Below are 20820 nucleotides of genomic sequence, written 5' to 3'. Positions count from 1 at the left end.
CCAAAGCCATTTGTAATTTACTCTGACTTAGGGTCTCCCTAGCAGACAGCCTAATTCTCACAGGTACTTGATCTTCAGGACTTTTTTTCTTTAGTCACTGAGACTTTATAAAAATGAATGATGTTCAAGAAGTATTTTTATCAGCACCTGTACATTATTTAACATATTTGTCATGATTTTTCTATTAATGGAACCAAATTGTTTTGTGTATTATTCTCTTCTGTCTAAACTTTGATTGAGTCCTTCCACATATGTAGTAAACAAAACCAATGTGCGCTATGGAATAGTCTCGGTTTTCCACCCACTGAACAGGGAACACAGTAAGGAGAGGGATGTAAAAAAGTGGTTGTTTAGTACTTCTTTATCATCTAAGTTATGATTCTGTTCCTCTTTTCTGGGACGTTAGCATTCTGTGGCCAAAAAGAAAACATTTAGAATTTTTCAAGGCTTCTAAAATGTAATAAATTATTTGCTGCGTTTTCAGTCTTCTGTTGTGTGCAATCATCTGATAAAATAATAAAATCCCAAGTAAGTCATAGATCTGAGTCAGATGCAGTAACTTATTAGGCTGCTACTGAAAGCAAGCCCTAATTTGGAATATAAAGCTGTGGAATGGCAATCATATACCCTACCCTGTGCTCGCTCCTGTTTACTTGAGCCAGGTGTGCCTTTAAAGGTAAGTCCAAATAAAATCTGCTCTTTCAAATGGTGAAAAACTACCATTGAATTATTGCTGTCAAATCTGTGCACTGCTCATATCTGTGAAGCTCACTGTTTTTTTTTTTCAGTTCAAGCCATTTATACATATTCCTGAATTGCAGGAAGCCATTTTAAAAGCTTTGTCTTTTAGCCAATCTGTTCTCCGGATGTACTGACACATAAACATGTAAGGGATGTGATGAGGTTAGGCCACTGCAGTAAACTGTAAAACTTAGGTGCCATACTTATTGTAGTGCCTGGGACTGGGCAGAAGGTTTTTTGACACTGACCTAACAGCTTAAAACTTTCAGTTGTTGCAGCTGCCCTTGCTCTTGCCTTTGCTGATCTGTGCCTGTTCTTTCTTCCTTGTGTTTGCTGTCTGATAGTTTTCCAAACCCAGTTTCAAGTTTCAGAGCATTTAAAATAGGAAGATTTTAATTGCTATGTAAAAGTGCTGGTTTGGGGAGGCTAGGATAAGGAGGTAATAACTGTTTTTTTGAAGGTGATTCCTGAATATCTAAATGTTTAAACAAAAAGTATTTGATATGCTGCAAAAGAACTGTTCGGTTGGTTCTATTTTTTCTTGAGCTCAGATGCAATTAGCTTTACATCAAAGACTGCTCAGTAGGAAACTTTAGTACAGAGCAATTAAAATGTTACTCAAGCCTATTGTCAGTTTTCCTCCATCCTGCATAAACAGAGTACTTAAGGGTCAGATATGAGTATCTGATTTAGGTATTCTCTTGCCCTCTTCAGAAAATTGCACAAACTTACTTTGTGCTGCTTCTTTACGTTGCCTTATTTTCCTGCTCCGCCCTTCCTCACTTTGTAGTGAAGTAGCTTCTCGAAGACCGAGAGAAGACACTTTGATGTTCTGGAAGTTTAATGGGAGCACAGCTTTCATTTCAAGTTTTGTCCCTTATTATTTAGTATCTTCTGCTTTTGTCAGATGACTGTAAATTTAGCACTGACGTAACTGTATAGAGTCTGGACTCTGATTAGCAAGTGGTGCTAGTTGCACTCAACACAAATTAAAGTATCTATCTTCTTTCAGGATCTCCATGAAAAAAGTTAGAATTTTGGTTTTATATTTTTTTCTTATTCATCTGCTGTAACTGTAAAACACACAGCATTCATACTTTTTCCTCTAAGTTAATCAATTATTCACAAGTATCTTAGTGCCCTCAGCTGACCATTCATTCAGTAGATAATGAAGTCACAGTGGAATTGAGTCTAATACTAGATTTTTATCTACAGTAGAGGTCAGCATAGCACAATGCAGAGACCAACAGCTTTGTTCATTTTTAGTCGTAAAGGAAAAGCCAGTTGGGCTTGCTGAAATTGTCTAGAGGCATCACTCTGTGTGCTGTCTATAGTCCTTGCATCCTTTGACTACCCTTTAGTTGCTTCACTTAATGTGAATAAAGTGGTTGGTTCTTATGTTTGTCTTACCATGATCCTTTATCACAGGTCCTAGTGCCACCAATCTTATAATAGGCTCCATCGCTGGTGCCATCCTGGTAGCAGCTATTGTCCTTGGGGGGACAGGATGGGGCTTTAAGTAAGCAATGCCGCATGTCTTCTCTTCAGTGGCTATGGCATTTCTATTTCTTGCTTACATCACTAAATTTTGAGTTCCTGCTACAAGATTTCTCAGTTAACTCCTCTCCGTACCTGCTCAAACTATAACAAACTGCTTTGAAGAGAACAAATTATGCATACACTGAACAAGAGGAACAAAAGAATGCAAAACTAGCAGATGTCATCAGGGTGCAAAGTCGAACAATAAAAGAAGGGACATAACTTTTATGAGTTAGCACTTAGGGAGCACCTCCAGTTAGTAGCACTCTTCTCAGAAGCTGCCTTACAGCAGTTAAAAACCTCAAAAGATATATCTCAAGGATTGCATTTTGGATGCAGTAGTATTTTAAAAAAGCCCCAGAACCTGCCACATTGATATTTCTCTAAATGCTTGTTATGAAGGACTGTAACACTCCCTGTGCTTTCCCTTGACACTGGCATCAGCTGTTGAAGTCAGTGCTTCTGCTTAATAAGATTAAACACAAGTTGCTGCAGAAACATCTTTTTTTAATCATGAATATATGATCTTCATAAGCCTTTTTAATTCCTGTCCATAGTCTTACCTTAAGCTGTTGGATGTTTTCTTACAGCTTCTTCTCAGTTAAATAAACCCACTTACTCACACAATTAATACTCCCCGTGTCAGTCTCCAGTTAATACAGGGCAGCTCTAAACAATGTCGTTTTAATGCAGTCCTGTATCTTTTGCATTGTGTCTTGTGTGGTCGAGGTTCATATTTCCCATGTTTGTTTTTTAAACTGCAAAAATAGTTTAGTATTCACACAGTTTTGTCTAAGTTATTCCACCAAATCTGCCTTCAAAGGCGGAAATTGAAATGGGGTATTTTAGAATGTGCAGTGGCAGACGTGGATTTGCATTTGCTGTTAACACAAGAAGGAATCTGGATTCTTTGCATTTTGTGAACTGAGAAGCCTCGTCTGGGAAGAATTTTTTTTAAAGAGACTCTCTGTAACACTGGGATATATTCTACATCATTAACTAATACAAGTACATTTACGTTTTTCCCACTGTATCCTTACTAGATGCAGAATTATTGAAGAGCCGAATTTAACCTAAACAAATCATAGAAATGTTACATAAAGATTGCAGTTAGTTGCAGAACTGAATGCTTTCCCCTGCGCATCGCTGCAACGTCTTTGGTAAATAAGGACAGTAAACTTTTCCGAAGGCATGCATTAACAGTGAAGCTGTTACAATTTCACATACTTTCTAGGCATGCAGAACTCCTTCCTAAATACTGGCTGCAGTGCAGAAGGCAACTTGTTGAAAACACAGCACAAGTCATTAAAATATGAAAACTTGACACAGTTTCTTCCTCTGAAGCTTTATAAGCAGTCTTGTTTTGCAACAACCTTTGCACTTTTGTTTCAATGCTGCAGCACGTGTGTGAGCACAGTCTGGCTGCCAACTGGGGATGCTTAAGCTCTGGAACTTGAATGAACACAGTTCTTTAGAAGAGTCCCTTCCTATCTGAAACAATACAGTACTGAATTGATTATTTCTTCTTTGTGCTCCATATATCTCAACCTACCCTCACAAGCATTCAGCTTTGCATCCTGGTGTCATTTGTTCACTTAAGTGTGATTCCTAAAGAGGATCTGTCTTGGAAAGGACTCTTGAAGCTCCTCTCAAAAGAGCAAGATACAAATGTCTATTCTGTAGCAGAACCTCAAATACTCTGGCCTGGCCTAGCTCACAGCTTGAAGTGCATGTTTCTTCTGGGAGTCAGGGCGGAACTCAAAAGGCTTTTCAGCTTGTGTACAAAAGAGGGCGAGCACATGTAGACCCTCTGATACTCTGCTTCAGATATACCTGGAGGGACAGGTGAGGTTAATAAAGCGGATTTTAATTTTCCCTTTTAAGCCAGTGATATGTTGAGTCTCTGCAAATATGGGAGAAGATAGCTAATGCTTTACAAACTGGGAGATGTGATTTCTGTTTCACAGGTTATCAGATGTTTGTATGAACATACAGTACTGTGGTGTCAAGTCCATATCAAACGTAAGCTGCAACTAAGCAAACTTTGTTCATGAACTGAAGTGTGGGGGGTGGGGGTTGGAGGGGAAGTATAAAAGAAGGCTTGGTGCAAGTTTCGAGAAAAGTAAAGTGAAAAAAAAACAACAACTTCCCATTTCTGGAATGAATCCTAAGACAACTTTTGTAATCAAATTAATTTGTGGATCAAATAGGAAAAGTTAACTGACAATCTTAGGGGGTTATAGAGGCACATTACATATCTCATGTGAGTTAGAGGTTCAAGGCTGTGGGTAGAAATCTCTAGAAGCAGATTTTCCTTCAGTTGAGCCTTGCATAGTACTTTGAAAAATGTTCAGGCTGCAGTAGAAGAGTTTTGTGTATTTCTACCTGAACTCTGCTGGGTAATATACAGAGAGGTGTGGCATCCCTGCATAGTGAAGGTCATTTTGATGTAGTGTTTCTGTGCGAGATTTCAGTAACTAGGGTTTAACAGAGGACTGATGAAGGAAGGACATTTTAAACATTACAGTAGCTCTCTGCACTGGCTGCAGCCACAGTCTCAGGGGCCCAGACTTGTTTTCCTAGCATGTATCACTTACTTTTGCAAAGCTACTGCAGTAATTCAAGCCAATTAAACACTCTCATTGCTGAATTTAACACTATTAAACCAATTTTTAGTAATAAAGCAGCACTGTTAAGAGGCAGCAATAATAACATTAAAATGGAAATGCACATGAAAAGCTGCTTCTCATTGTATCAGAATTTAAAAGTGGCTGACAGAAAAGGACTGATTGTAAGCACAACTCTATTTCCAACAAGTGTTTCTTAGTGGAAAAGCTGAAGGCTTTTCTGCCACTTTAATGGTAGATTAATGGATGGACCAAAGACTTACCTAGATCTAAAAGATGCCAAGTCTTCAACTGTCCTCTGTGCATGCATTTAGACTCCAAAAGTTTGTGCAAGGTAAGGCAATGGAATGCTTCGTAACAGCAGCTCTGCAAAGAAGCAGATTTTGGTCCCTTAGCAGCATTTCCATAAAACACATATAGTGGACTTAAAAACAGTCATCATTACACAAACATCAGCATTAAAAAAAATTGTGAGAGATTTTCTCACTTTTTTTCCAAACTACTAGCACAAATAGCAGATCAGTGTCTTCTGTCAAGATGCTACTTTTCATCCTTCATTTTGTTAATTTGAATAGGTTTTGTAACAAAAGGTCATTTAAGTTCTTCAGCATTTGAACCTTACTTTTGGAATGCTTATGAAAACGTTAGCTATTTGAAGTGGTTAAAATACTGAGTTAGGATAAGTGTTTTGATACTTCATTAGTGCTTCGTTTGGGTGATCATAAGACAAAGGCACAGATTTGTGAGTAATGTACTGTGTAACTACATTCCTATTGAGTTGCAAAAAAAACTGAGAGGATGGCAGGAAGGTGTTTCTTACACACGTCCAGCCTCTTATGAAACCAGTTTTTCTTTCCTGAAATAGTTCTGCAAAGGTGGCCATGTTAGAGGGGCAGTGACATGCTGTAGTGTGGTGTGCTTTTTTTTGTTAGAGACATTTTTCTGGTTGGATTACAGACTGAAAAGTTGACCCTTGTTATTTGAAGAGGCACTAAAAGATGGAATGCAAAAAAAGTAGTTTATGTTCTAAGATCTTCTATAGAAAATGACAAAGAACTAGAAAATTACATCATTGTCCTATTTGTCCTTGCACAGAGGACTCTCCTGCCCCCTGCCTTATTGTTTCACTACAGCATACTGGCAGGAACCTTGTTCTGCTGTAATACATAGCTGTAAAGAGGTGCAAATATTTAGGGTTTTGTTGTTTTAATTTTCTTGGGGAAGACAAAGAAATGTTCTTTTTTAGTAAGACTATTCTCTTCAATTTGGTATTAAACTGATTGGTAATTCAGGATAAAGTTACTAATGCAGGTCAGGGAATCAGAAATTTGATTCCTGCAGGGTAACACCTGACTGCACACTCCTGTGAAGTGCAACATCAGCAGCAGAGAGATATGGCAAGCTTGCGTTAGTGCTTTGCAGATCTGTACTGTTCCCTATTGACTGCACCTGTTACACCACTTTTCAGAGACTTCTCCTAGGCTCTTAAGTCAGAGGTTCTTCACCTGTGTCTTTCTCATACAATACTGTTAGCAGAAAATTTTAAGTGGAGGAAGGCAATGATTTGGTTAGTATCTTCTTCCTTGGACTCAGAGTTTCTGCTGGATAAAACCAGGAAATGAGTAAATAGATGGTTTGGACAGATCACAGAATGCATGGTGGGGGCAGAGCAGATTATGCCTGTTGCCCCATAGTATGGGTGCTGGCTGAGCAACCAAATGGTCCTTATTGGAATACTATACTGATAGAGATCAGGGTAGAAAAGATCTGATAGGATACAACTCAAAACAGTTTTGTCAGAAAAGTTGTACTGGGAAGCTGACATAGCATATGTCCCCTGTACCTCGTTTTGGGACTTATCAAGTACATTTCTTTAATTAAAATAAGCTCAGGTAACAGAATTCAGTGTACATTTTAATGGCTTCTTAAACTGCAAAACTGGAACATGGTACTTACAACATGGTAGGAGGACAAGTTACGGTATCGGTTTTGTTAACATGCATTGATGATTTAAGGGGACTGACTAATTAGTTGCTTATCAGTAGTATCTGAATTCACATGTGCTAGACAGTACTTGGGGAGGTGGGTTGGGGGGAGAGAAGCAGATAAGTCCTTTCCCCTAGCAGGACAAGCAGGTTTGAACTTGTATTTAACTAGCTTATATTCATACTTCCTACCATTCATCTCTACAAGTTGACCTGAAAAAAATACTTGCTCATCTCAAATTTACCTGGTGCACAAAGGAGGATGGATTAAGATACTGAATTAATATAAGCCAAATTCAAAAGAAGCATTAGTACAGTACTTCTAGAGAGGAAATGATAGAGAATTGAATACAGTGGTCTTTAAGAAACCAGCAATTCTTAATCAATCGCCTTGCAAAAAACAGAAGCATTGGTACCTGAGATTAAAAGAGAACACCACAAACAACAAAACAAGCAAACCACACACACGCAAAATCCAACAAAACACAAAACCAAAAAACAACCATCACATGACAGTATTGCCACAGACACCAAAATAAAGGATGCCCAAGAATACCAGTTTCTGGAGGTCTTCTCAAAGAACTTGCCTTTTGCACATCCAATTAGTTTCTTAAAAGCACGAGGCAAAGCTTGTGTATAGTACATTTATAAATACTGTAGCAGTGCTAGAGGTTATCAGGGCTGCAGAAAACAAAATCCTGGGGCTGGTAGGTAGCTGCAGGCAATTTATGAATTCCTGTTCTGTATTCTTGCATGTCTTTTCGGTGGCCGTAGTAGTGCATATGTCCAATGTTAAAACTAAATGCATGAGCCCCTTGCTTGATGCCCCACATAAAGCCAGATACTGGGGAGGTTGCACCCAACTTTTGTTGTCGCTTCCTAATGTCTTGCTGTTTGACATAGGATATCTGTATCGCAGGAGACTGGATAACACTGCCCAGCTTGCTACCCACTGTTAACACTGACTTCCCATCCTTATTTACAGAACTGTCCAGTCTCCTTCAAATACATTGTCTTTGCTATGATCAGTAGTGTGGTAAGAGCTCACAGAGGCACTCACTTTTTCATCATGCTTAATATGTAATCTAAATTCCGGTATAGCCAGGCATGGGTACTTGGTCCAAGAGTTCAAGTCTCTATGTCCTTATCTATTTCCAGTACTGGCACTTTTGAGTCATTCACTTTAGGCCTGTGCATGCTTGCCTGGCCTCGTGGGGACGTGTTACTGTGGGCTAAAAGTTTCTACAAATTTAGAGCACCACTTGAAGTACTACAGAAATAATTGAATTCTTTATGCCAGCACAATCATTTAAACTGCAGAAGGAAACTAGTACTTGATGCTATGCTACAGAAAGTGTGCAAACAAATTCCTTAAATTGTTACCCCTTGGAAAAGTAAGTTACTTGAACTGTCTCAGTGTGAGCCTCTTACTTTACTATGACCTCAGCAATGGCTTTGTTCCTGTTATATCTAACTAATGTCTTGCATTTTTCTCTTTCATCTCCTTTTGATGCAACCTGGAAGAAATGTCAAAAAAAGAAGGTTCGATCCAACTCAACAAGGCCCTATCTGAAGAGGGGCAATTCAAAAAGCTGCTTCCTGCACTACTGGATTTTGGATATAACATCTTTGCTGTAGCTGCACAGGAACTAATTCAGCAAGGAAGAACATGAGAAACAGTAACTATCAATACAGTGCTGGGGTGTTAGGATTTGAGGTGTTAGAAGACTGTCCCTCTTTGGAGATAAGTTCAAAATACTTTCTCTTGTTAACAGTAACTGACAATATCAGGTGGGTTTTTTTCTTTCCTCAAAGGAGGAGACACACAGACCAAGTGCAATAAGAAAACTATTGCAAAATAATGAAACAGATTTTACCCCCCCCCCAGCCTGCCGGCACTCTTAACTTCACTTGAGTTCGCATGACTTCCTTTTTCTTATCAAACTCCAGTGGCATGAGGAGCTAATTTTGAAAGGGTAACCTGCATGGCTCACATACAAACAACCAAACTAGCAAGCTGACTCCAAGCAGAATCTGCAGCCCAATAAATGCAAACCCTAAGGAAGCCAATGCCAGGCTCTGATAGCTTTGCCAGCCACACAGTACCATCCGTTGCTGGACTTCAGAGTTTCTTGCTCTGTGAGCTCACTGTCCTCCTTGTTTAGGTCTCCTGGGCCAGGAGTCTGTTTGGTATGGAAGTATCAAATAATGGATGCAATTCTTCCAAGAAGGAAAAAAGTGTAAATATGGAAATAAGATTTTGATGTATTGTTTTCACAGATTATATATAAATATATATATGAGAGAAAATGATTCCCCTATAAAAAGGTTCTATTCTTTATGTAAATCTATTTTTGATGTTTTGAGTTTTTTTTCCCTCCCCTTTTTTTCTGTAGCATGTTGTACAGCGGATGTTCTGGGCTTGCTCAAAAAAGGCAGATCATAGCATGCAGATACAGGGAGTTCTAACACCAAATAAATGTGATCTAAAGTTTGTATGCTTGAAACCAAAAACAAATTAAAATGTATAAATGCATATCTATGTATTGACTGTAAGTCTGGATTACTTTTTTTGGCTGTTACATGGATTTGTCATAATACAATGTAAGATAAGTGATGCTCTCAAACTAATCACAGAAGTGCCAAGCTATCTTTTTTTTTTTTTAACTATAGCCACTTTTTTTTTTACCATGTCTACATCCTGTGAAATCAAAACTTAAATAAGCCTTAAAATACTCACAACGTGTTAAAAGCTTGGAATGAGTTACTCTTCTCTTGCCTTCTGCCCACCCACCCAAATGAGGCTGCAGAGGTGACTGACATTTCTAACTCACTCCCTGTATCTTTTGGATGCATCTCACTTTACCAAACGTAATGCACAATTATACTTTGACCCTTGGCTATTGATCGCTAGTTACCATCACAAAGCGTGCAAAACCCCATGTCATTTTAGGGGCTTGTGTGCTGTGATTGCTTTTAGATACACTGTGTACATACATAGGTTTATGCAGTGCTGGGCAGCAGTACTGCTGCCTCATTCACTAGGCTTGCCTGGGTGTATTTGGCTTGAGAAGTGTATGAGGACCTTCCTTAAAGTGGAGATCTGTATAGTCTGGCCCATCCTTTTCATCTTGATTCAAAACTTGGATAATTTGGTTTGTGTTAGTGAAGTGACCTGAAAAATTCATCGCTGCATCTGATAATCAGAACTTAAAACTTCTGTCATTCTGGACTTAATTTAAAAGCTGGAAATTAGTGACAATGGAAGTTCAGTTAATTGCTTACTCCAGCTTTTTCAGTGGAAATCCATTACCTGAGCTAGCTTTAAGAGCCAAAACATTAAGAAAATGCTGCAGATTTCCTGTGACTTACGAAATCCCACTTCAATTAAATTTCTTACTACGCTAATGTTCAATCCAATAGTCTCACGAGAGAGCCACACTATATTGTTTTGGTTGACAGCTATTATTTAATATTTTTAAACAGCTTTAACATAATCACATTAACACTTACTATGGTATGAGTTAATGGTGCTGCACACGGGTAGTCAACAGTGGTATGCATTATAAACCTTACCCTGAGAAATTCCAGCCTGGCTGCAGAATGAAGCTAGTGACAAAGCTTTCATGGCAAAACAGGAATACTTGCTACATATACTACTGTCCTCTAAAAGCACTTTGCTCAGGAGCATTATCCCTGTATTTGTTAGGGTTCTGCTTCCAAAGCAAGTGTAACCCACAACAAAACCAATAGTAGTTAACCAAAAAGTATGTATATCCACAGTTGATTTTACTTAAACTACCTGTGTAATAAACTTTTGAGAGGCATTTCACAAACAGCATTGTTAGTGTGTGATGTGATGTTTTAAATCAGACCACAGTGGTCCCCAACTACTATGTACATATGTTCAGTGCTGGAGTAACTTTTTATATTTACACCAGCAGTTTCACAGGAGTTAGGATTTCTTGACTGAATTTTTGCTCCACTCATCAGCCACTGTATGTGGAAGAACACATCTGCTTTCTGCCACTTGTGTACAGAACACAAGTGACAGCATGGCTCCGTGCAGGCTGAAGTGCTTTCTGTGGTGGTAGACAATTAACTGGCTCCTGTAGGTATCAATTTTTTACATGTTTCCCATGCTTTGGGAAGTACATCTGTATTTACTGTTCATTTTTCTCATCACAAACCGTCAACAGAAGATGACCCGGTCAGCACTGCCTCCATTTCACCCACTGTGCATTTGCTTCATTATCTATTCACCTGGACAAGAAACTATGGTAACTGTATAGCTCATTCCAGTTCACTGCATGATCTCACTGATTTAAATCTGAAGTCTGCTAGGCAAATTAACAACTATATAGGTGCATGTTACAAGAAACAGATTACTTAAGGCTGGAGTTCAACCAATTTTTCTTTACTATGCAAAGATGGGTATTGCACAAACAATTTTAAAACAAGTGTCTGAGGATATGCCATAGAATACTTGAAGTTGCTTTTTAAACCTAAATCAGTCATGTTTTATATTCATTACTGCTTCCACTGTTACTCTTCCTTTTAGAAATGATTTGTAATTATTTTTTTAAGTGCACAACAATGTTAAAAATCAATTTTTGTTTGAATACTGATTCATATCTTGTTGGCTGCTAATGAATGGAAATTCAATAGTCCTTGTTCTGCATCTTAGCAAGATGAATATTAAAAATGTCATGAACATGGAATTGAGTAGTTTTTGATTTCTGGTCCTTTTTTTCCTTATTTATTCTCTCCATTTTAATTATGTGTTCAAGATATCACAACCTTTACAGTAGTGGAAACTGACTGGAGTTTTATTGAAAAATCTCTAAAACTGCATCCCTTCTCAGACTAAGGCTCTGTCTGGGAGAGGAGGTTGCACAAAGACTTTCTGATGTGCGTGGAAACAGCACCTCAGCAACCCGAGAAGGAGGGTTATGTTAGGCCTCCTTCAGTCCTGTCTACTGGCTTCAGAGTGGAATGAGACCTGTATGCATGCCTTTGTCAAGTGAAGCCTTTTGCAATTCAAAAATCTGAATGTTACATAATGATTTAAAATATTCTGAAGGCCAAATCTTATGGTCATCATTTTCAATGGATTACTAAATGAAGAGCTGTTTCCCTTTTTGGTTTTTGCCCAACTCTAGGCGAAGCCAGCCTGGGAAAACTAAATGCATGCATTGCACAGTTACCAAGTAATTGCTGACTTATTTTGCTATCTCTGGCTCCAGACAGAGAAATAAAAACTATCTCTATCATAATACCTCCCAAGGTTATAAATGAAAACACGTTTCCAATTTAGAATAAGGGAACACTGTCATTAATGGATCCACTATCATCTATCTCTGTTTCCTGTCATTTGACTACAGAAGGATTTATCTGTAAGCTCAGTATGAAGATGCAAGATTTTTGCTGTAATTCTAGCGGGCTCCTGAAATAGGAGTTAAGCCTTTTGCTGTGTGTGAACACAAAAGCAGTATATAGATAGAGGCTTTCAATTTGACCAGAAAAATATTGGAAATTTGGTTTTGAAAACTTAAATGACAGAAAAAAATATGGAAGAGTGATTATGTTGGGGCTCTTACTATTAAGAACAGAATCAATACAACAGCAAGTGATGCTGTGCAAAGCCAAAACCCTCTTCTTTTGTTCTAAATGCACTTACTATAATTTTTCAGCTCTTATGGGTAGGAATCTAAAGTGAATCATCCATCAGAAATACAACAGTGACTGTTCAAGTGCCCTCAGAAAGCTTGAAGAATATTTTTTTTTAAGTAACCAGGAATTTTAGTAGTATTGATGCTCAAGCCAATACTACTGAAAGCAAAAGGTCACCAAAACATATTCTTAACGCTGCACATACTGTAATCCAGTTCAAACTGTTCAGAACTCAGTGAGCACAGCAGCACATCTTCACATTTTTGTAGGTTTCATGAGTGAGTTATTTAGTGGAAGTATGTTAACACAAGAGGACGTAGGGCCTCTAGGTAGGGACAAGGACTCCATGTCAGTCCAGCACAGCCATCCACTTAACATGCATGATTTCTGAGCAACCAAACACTAACGAAGGTAGCGTAAGTCAGAATGCTCTGATTGGCAGAAACAAAGAATCAAGTGGCAGTCTATTTAAAGTAAGTCTTGTTAAAATTCGTTTTTAAAGAGCTTGTTTTGTCTTAAGTCACAGGACACCACTTATCTCTACCACTAATAGCATCACATACCGGCTGTGCTCTGGTGTGGCACTTCCTGAGCCAGTATGATAATTTCCCAACCTAAGCCGATAAAGCATAAAGAAACTAACAATGGGGGTATTTTTACCTGCTTTTGCAGACAACCAAGGCATGAGCATATGTCACACTCATTACATTAGACTGGTAATGTGCTGTGGTTTCTCAGCCTTGCCTCATGCAGAAATTAAGTGCTCCCCCACATAAACATGCACTCCTTTTTCTGCAGTCTAACCCAGACAGCATCCAGCTAAGTAATGACACAAACGGTAATTGTGACTGGTTTCCTATCTCTGGCTAAGATGATGACAAGTCTGTTCTCAAGAATGAAAGGCATCTATGTACCTCAAATCTAGGGGATTTGTGTAAGTTTTTATCAAACTGCAAGAAGCACTGAACTAGGGAACCGACAGCTCCAAGTTTCTCCATTTGACAACTCTGATAGTAATTTGTGCATGTTCATGGTTATAGAGGTCATAGAATCTCCTCTCTAGAGAACGGCTAGACCCTTCTGAATGTGTTCTTCTATGACCTGCCCCAGGTGATCCTGCTTTGGCATCCCTTCCAATCCCTACCATTCTGTGATTCTTTGATACAGAAACCAGAATCAACAGCCTTACTACACGTCACCCTCACACGTTTAATTCAAGATACAAATTTGACAGTTTGCCTTGGAACAGAGTAAACACTGACTTTATTAATTCAGGACAATTCTCCATAGATTGAGTCTTCAGGCTTGAAAGACTGAGGTTTAGAGTGGACTCTTCAATACACATTACTTGGGATGCTGTCTATTCACATAGCAGTGAAACACTCCTGATCAGCATATGAAAGCTTTATTATTCCTAGAAATACTGCAGAAAACGGAACAAGATCTACCCCTAGTGTCTAATCCAGGCGTCAGGGCACCTGAATGCCTTGTGGAGCTGCAGCACAGCCAAATAACTCCCAGTACCTTCTCTTGCCCAAAAGAAGCAAGTCTGTCTTCCACTCTTAGCTAGCTACTGAGCTACAGAGTAGCTCAAGCAAAAGTCCCAGTGGGTTAGAGAAGAGAATAGCACTAGCAGCAGCCACTTATTTTCCTGTGACCAAGCAGCTTCATGTCACCAGGGACAGTGTCCCAAAGGTAATGGGAGCTGTGCCAACTGGCACAATTTGCTGTCAAATTGCAGCAAGAGCCTAGATCATGCTGGCACAACACCCACCCTACTTCCCACTGGCCAGTGTGCAGAGCTGCGTGGCAGCAGCACTATGGACACTTAAAGCTCTCCAAGTCTCTATAGCACTTAAGTTTGGCAAAGCCTGAATATCAGCCTTAGCTGGCACACAAAGTATGCTTCCGCTCATCTTTTCAACTCCTGTAAACAGCTGCTTATATTTCTAACAAGGACCCCCCCAAAAAAAACCCCACATCATTATTTAGAGCAGTCTGCTTTGCTCCAAAGCATACCAACAGCTGTATAGTTAGGGAATGACTGTACAGAACTTGCTGCAGCAGTGCTCACGGTTGTGTTTTCAAAGGGAAGGCTCAAGTTAATTTCAAATTACATGGACCACAGTCTAAGCCTCCATACTCTATTCATATATTTATGCAAGCATCTGGCATATTCTGACCATCCATTTCCTCCCCAGACCTATTCCCTTGCCAGTATGCTCCACTCTTAGAAAGGGTGGCATGGCAGTGAAACCAGATGAATGCAAAGTGCACAAGTAGCCTGTTTGCTCTGGAGTCTGCCACTTCTGCCCAATTTCCTTTCAGGCATATCTAGACTCTGCATTGCCTTTGCAAGACTTGCTCCCTTATTAAGTTACTTTTATAGACATTAACAATCACATAGACAGTGCGTGCTTGTGTGTAATGAGAAGGCAGTCACAAGAAACTGGTACTACTGTAGTACCCTCCAGAATACACTGAAAAGCTTCAGAAAACTAAAGGTTTTAAGTTTTCTTTTGTTTAATGATGAGGGTCTGAACTCAAGACTGAAAACTGTCTCACTCCCAAGAAGAAACAATCCCCTTACACAGCAGGATCCTGGCTGCGTATTAGTGGATCAGTATAGACAGGCAGGTAAGAGTCAAGTCCCATTATGCTTCACTTCCATTTTCTGTCCTCTGATTTGTCTGAGTGTTTTTCAGTTCAAAATAAAATCTTTAGGACAGGAATTGTCTTTCTCAAAGGTGGCTTCTAGCACCTAGCCCAGGGAGCTCTGATTTTAGGCAGAGGTGGTTAGCTGATACATTTATTCCAATCTCACACACAGGCATTCAAAAATAAACTGTAATTCCTCACTAAATATGCTGCTCCTTAGGCATAGCTAATTAAGAGCAGAATAGGGGAGAGGAAGGATCTTTTCAAATCAACCTACAGAAGCTCTGATTCAAAGATGAACTCATTTTTTAAAAAATCTGCTTTGTTATCAACTTTGAAACCTATTCTCAAAGGAGATGCTACAAAGCCTATGTTTGTGGGAAAGGAAAAAAAAAGGAGGGGAGGTGTTTCAAAGGCTGAGGAGCCTGATTAAAATAAACATTAAAAATAATAAAATCCATGCCTCTGTGGACTGTCTGATCTGAGTATGCTAATAAAATTCATATTACTTCACTTAGAAAACTAATTTAAGGCAGCAGAACCACCTCCCAAAAAGTTATGCATAACAATACATTGACACCACGAATCAGATTTCACATGGGAACAACAGCAGCAGCATTAGTGTATGTGTGAGGCAGCACATTTCCAGTTTAGTGAAGTGCAAGTACTTCATAAATGCCAAGGAACTCTAGCCCACAACTAGTGGAACACCTGTGATCATTCTGTGATTCAGAGGCTTTTGATGTTCTTTACTAGAGAACAGTACAATTCTGAGTCCACTCAGAATTGGGCTCTGTAGTCTTGTTTCTGTGGGAGCACAAATAAGATTTCTTTTCATCCAACCAATCATCCATTCTCACAGCATTCAGAGAGACTTACTATCTTTGATACTTTTATATTACATTCTCAAAGTCTCTTCTTACTGGCCAAAAGGCTAAACTTCGGCTGCTGGAGGTGAGGAGGCAAGCTTGTGCGCAGGTGCTTAGGTAGTACAAACTCTTAAGCCTAACTTTCTTTGGGAGTAGGCAGCACAGCTAAACTATATAATTTGAGTCCTGACTCGAAGCCCTCCTAAAAATATTTTTTAAATTAATTAAAAAATATCCGCAAACAGACTTCAGATCAAACATAAGTATTTAATTTCCAAAAAGCTGTTAAGTATATTTGTCAGGGAGCCAATTTTAAGCACAGTATAATTGCCTGCTTAAGAGAATTTGAAAAGGTAGATTCCCCACTTTAGCTCTGTGTCTTTTTTAAGAGACATCGAGTCTCTGCTCTGTATCACAAATTTTAAACTAACAGACTTCTGGGTTTTCCCCCTTGGAGAATCACAAGTTTTGATTTTACTGTCACTTCACCAGATTTCACACAAAGCTGGGACAATTTGGAACCCAATTCAGCAAAACACAAACTTTCAGCTAAGAATGTTTGTCTTTAAAGCAGCTTTGGATTAAGTCTTACATGTGCCTCTTTCACCATGCAGATCACTTTACAAAGCCTAATACCTGGTTCAGGTGTGGCTGTTCATGGAAGGAACAGGCAAATTGTATCTACCATCACCACACAGCTGCCTCCTATAGCCCAATCATTTTAACATTTGCTTTTTTTTTCCTTTTATTTCTTTCCCCTCCCTGGTAGAAAGGCCATTTTGGTAGTGTTAAATGGCCTGAAACCTCTGTCTTATCTCTAAGATGAATAATCCATCTGCAAATTACTCTGGATATGACCTACAACCTATCCAAACTAACTTCATTCATAAGACATGAAGACCCACTGCAGAAGAGAACATTTGCCGTCAGGGGAATATACCATGTAGTGCCATGAAACAAAGATTACTGATAGCTTAAGAAGGGCACAGAAAGCTTTACAGAGGGAGAGTACAAGGAACTGAGCAAGACAGCAAATCCTTCTATATTTCTTCTGCACTAGGAGCTTGAGGTGATGAATTCAATTATCAAAAATCTCTTTCCCAGAAATAGAATGAGTGCTCTGGTTCAGAGGGAACAGAGTGCAGTAGGTTCAGGAAGTATTTGCAAAGCTGAGTAGTTTATCTGTATCCACTTGCACAGTGACTCCAATGTCTCTGCAAACCCCTGTTTCAGCACACTGGGGTTTACCAGCAGGATTCTGAGTGAAATGAACTCAATATCATTCTTGATTCAAAACTTGATATAGAGCTCTCCAGAAAAGAACTCAAGTCAATAAACTCACTTCTTAACAATGAATCCAGAAAGGTTCCAGGATGGCAGAAATCTATCAACTCACAAGAAACATTTTGCCTTTTCCTTTCTAGCTGCAGCCTCTTACTCTACCCTTAACAACATGGAACAGAGCCCTTAAAACACTGCACCACAGACACAGCAGTATCATCCGAACACACTCCAATGGCCTCTTAGTCCTGCTCTGGCCTGCTACACTTCAGGCAAACCATAAACATCAGCAGCCTCAGAGCCTTTTCTACTCAGGAGATGCCTTTAGGTTACTTCACGACACCCATGTTTTACAGGCACACTTTCCTTCTCTCTCACCCAGTTCAGTACCCACAGAGGCTATCACAAGCACGTTGACTGTCTTAACTCATGTGCCGAGACAGCACACAGGCACAGAATCTGTCCCTGCCGAGCAGGCCAAACAAACAAAACCACCGCAAAAACACACACGAAAAAGAAGCTTATGATTTGTTTTACCCTTAGAATCAAGGAGAAAGAAGTCTACTGGACCAGTCTGTATTCGATAGCACAGAGAGGCAACAGTGGAGGTGCAACACACCAGAGACCTTTCCTCCCTGGCAGGCTGAAAGGGCTCCTCGCACAGCACTGCATTCCGGCTGGCTCTGGGAGCCAGTGCTCACTCATTGCCCCAGTCTCACAAGTTTTGGGAGAGAAATGGAACAGCTGCAAGTTTGTCAAAGACCTAAAATAGCTGCACCTGGTTCTAGCCAGGTGTTCTCACCCACAAGAGGCTGTTTTCACTTTTGTTGAAAGGTAGCATTTCTTACACTAAATACACCTTCATCTGAATCGTCTGAGAAGAGGAAGGCAAGTATCGGGAGGAAGAACAGCAGCATTTACTGTCACAGGCAGGGTTTGGAAAGGCAATGCGCGCCTCCATCTGCATGGGCTGCATTGTAAGGATACAGATGGTTAAAAGAAAAACAACAGTGTTCCAGTTCCAACTTTCCCTGGTGCAAGCTAATGCGGCCCTACTGACTTCCACTCTGTCTTCATCTGAGTTCCCGGGACTCAAACCCAGGGGACAGAATGCAGCTTACCTCCCCTCCCCCTTCCCGCCTAAGGAAAATTAGGCAGAGGAACTAAAAGGGTAAATGAAAGACACGAACAGAAATAAGAAGAATGCATTTTTTACAAAAAACAACAAGCCCTTAGGGGAAAAGGATGTACAGAGATACAGGGGAAGAGGATAAACGCAGATACATACACAATCAGCCCGCAGAGGTCATGGATTCTCTGGATGGCAATGGATTCCCCGGAGCTAGGCCTGACCGCGGGGAGCAGGCCCGGCCGCGTGGCGAGCAGGCCCCGCAGCACAGCCAGCAGCAATCAGGCAGGCAGGAGGGACCTGAGGCTCCTCCCACTGCTGCAGGGGCGGGAATAACACCACCCGGGCACCCCTCCCCTGTGAGGCGAGGCTCCCACCCGCCCACCTGGTAACACTTAAACCGAAACATACAAAGACAAAGTCGTTGCTGCTGAAGCACTGTTGCTTCATGGGGAGAAGATTATGGTAGAAGAACAGACAGAAGGGAATCACCTGTGAAATTCTTCAAAGAAATGGGCTCCTGTGCATCTGGTATGGTCTGGTGCAATTGCACTGGCTTCAAACAGTCAGCAGAATGCCACACAACTTGATCTACAGCCTAGTATTACAAAGAAAGAATCATCTCACCCTCCACATTGCTTCAAATAGGTAGTGTTAAAAAAGTTATGCCCAAAATTGGTTAGTAGCCTGTTCCTGAAGGACCAGTGCTTCAAACCGTATGTTTTATGCATGTGTGCAGGTGGCTGTAGCAGGCAGAGTTGAGCTCTGTCTTTCCTCTCTGCTGCATGTACCAGGAGATGGCTCTTTCACCAGCAGTTTCATTCATCTACCCTAATGTGCAGAAAGGTTTTGTAGTTGTTCCAAGGAGTGCCAGTGGCACCTGAGAACCTCACAGAGAGAAAATGCACTAACAGGCAATGTTATGTTTTTTTTCCCCTGAGGGAAAATTTAACCAGAGCTGTGTCATGGTAGGCCTAGATAGGCCAAAATGGGCTTGTACATGCACTGGCTTGCCCAGACATGTCTTTCTGCTCTCTGTCTTTCTGCTTTGGGGAGAAGCAACCACGGGAAAGAGGACAAAGAACCTGGAGCCACTGAGTCTAAGGACTCTGCCCTGCCCAGACTTGTTTGCATCCTGTGGTAAACAACATGCTTAACTTGTCCCTGCCTTGTGCAAGGCCTATGCTTTCCCCAAATTTGGGTAAAGCAAGCCTATGGCTTCACCTAATATGATCAAGCTTGGCTAACTGGCATTCTGATTGGCTATTCTGTGTCCAAAGGCCCATTAGTCTTGGGCTGTATTCATAAAAAGAGATAAGCAGGTAACACGTGTTCTGCCTTTGCAATCATGCCTGCTGTTGCCTGCTGCTATTGCTCTCTGTTTCTGGCAGTGATTTTGCCATTGCATTCTGCAGCATTATGCTTCGCTAAGCTCTAAGTTAGCTCTCCTAAACTGCATGGAAACTTCACTGCCTAGAGTTTACCAGGAATAGGCTTTAAACACCTCCATGTGATCTGCCTGCATAGCCAGCAGGACATCGTTGCAAGACATCCTGCCTACACCCACCAAGACGAGGAGTCCTGGAGACACACAGATCATCCAGAGAAGCCAGGATAAGGCCAGAGATTGCCTGTCTCCTTTCCCCAGCACCCTGTGAAGCCTGGGAAGAATCAGAAGTCTCAGTAGCTGACAAGATAGTAACAGAACTCCCTGAAAGCGTTTGCATACTGTTTGAAGCTGTAGCTAGCCCTGCAAGTCAGGAGATAATATTTTGTGAGTAAATATTTAAAGTCTCTTGTAATTCACCACAGCCTTCTGCCATAAGCAGAAAGGAACTCCTTCAGTCCGTTTAGTGGACAAGTGCTATAATTAACTGTGAGCGGTATGCTGACTGCAGGAACTTTCTCTTCCAGTTCAATTGAGTTCAATTAATGTTTATATATTTTTGCTAGTTACTTCTAGAACTAGTTATTCCTCTGTATAGTGTTTTCATGACTGTGCAAAGAATTGAGTATTATTAAAATTAGTGCTCAGGGTTGGTGAGAGTTCTGAACATCAACCTTAATACACAATATTAATTTTGGGAAAATATCACCCCACATTAATTAATTACCCTTCCACAACAAGCTGTCTGTTATTGGAGGGTGTGCAACTCTCCAAGGGTTGCTCTTCTTTACCCAAACTTGTGTGAATTGAGCTGTAGTGACCAGCTCAGCCCCAGCGCTGCACTTAATGCCTTTACTGGCTTTCTTCTGGGACTCTCTTTTTCTCTGGGTCTCCAATGCCGTTCTCAAAAGAGCTGGCCCTGCTGCTGTAC

The 20820-nt window shown here is 40.4% G+C and overlaps 1 protein-coding gene and 1 long non-coding RNA gene across 10 annotated transcripts in view; one reads left to right on the top strand and one right to left on the bottom strand.

Annotated features, from left to right (window-relative positions):
- The window catches only part of ADAM23 (ADAM metallopeptidase domain 23), a 76255-nt gene extending 66821 nt beyond the window's left edge, over nucleotides 1-9434 (top strand). Inside the window, exons 25-27 of one of the 6 annotated variants that reach the window (XM_064161095.1) lie at nucleotides 2170-2260; nucleotides 4248-4302; nucleotides 8417-9434. In XM_064161095.1, the coding sequence (XP_064017165.1) occupies nucleotides 2170-2260; nucleotides 4248-4302; nucleotides 8417-8530 (260 nt within the window). In that variant the 3' untranslated portion in view covers nucleotides 8531-9434. The other 5 variants (XM_064161086.1, XM_064161110.1, XM_064161126.1 and 2 more) reach the window with 5 other exon arrangements.
- The window catches only part of LOC135184945 (uncharacterized), a 30783-nt gene extending 11925 nt beyond the window's left edge, over nucleotides 1-18858 (bottom strand). For all 4 annotated transcript variants that reach the window (XR_010306277.1, XR_010306273.1, XR_010306272.1 and 1 more), the window contains exons 1-2: nucleotides 18662-18858; nucleotides 5171-5273 (exon numbers count right to left, since the gene is read on the bottom strand). This is a non-coding gene — a long non-coding RNA (uncharacterized LOC135184945). The remainder of the gene's footprint in view (nucleotides 1-5170; nucleotides 5274-18661) is intronic.
- Between the last annotated feature and the right edge of the window lie 1962 nt (nucleotides 18859-20820).

Source organism: Pogoniulus pusillus, chromosome 2, assembly GCF_015220805.1.
Source record: "Pogoniulus pusillus isolate bPogPus1 chromosome 2, bPogPus1.pri, whole genome shotgun sequence".
Taxonomy (NCBI): Eukaryota; Metazoa; Chordata; class Aves; order Piciformes; family Lybiidae; genus Pogoniulus; species Pogoniulus pusillus.
Note: the sequence above shows the minus strand (reverse complement) of the source record. Positions and strands in the feature narration are given on the sequence as shown.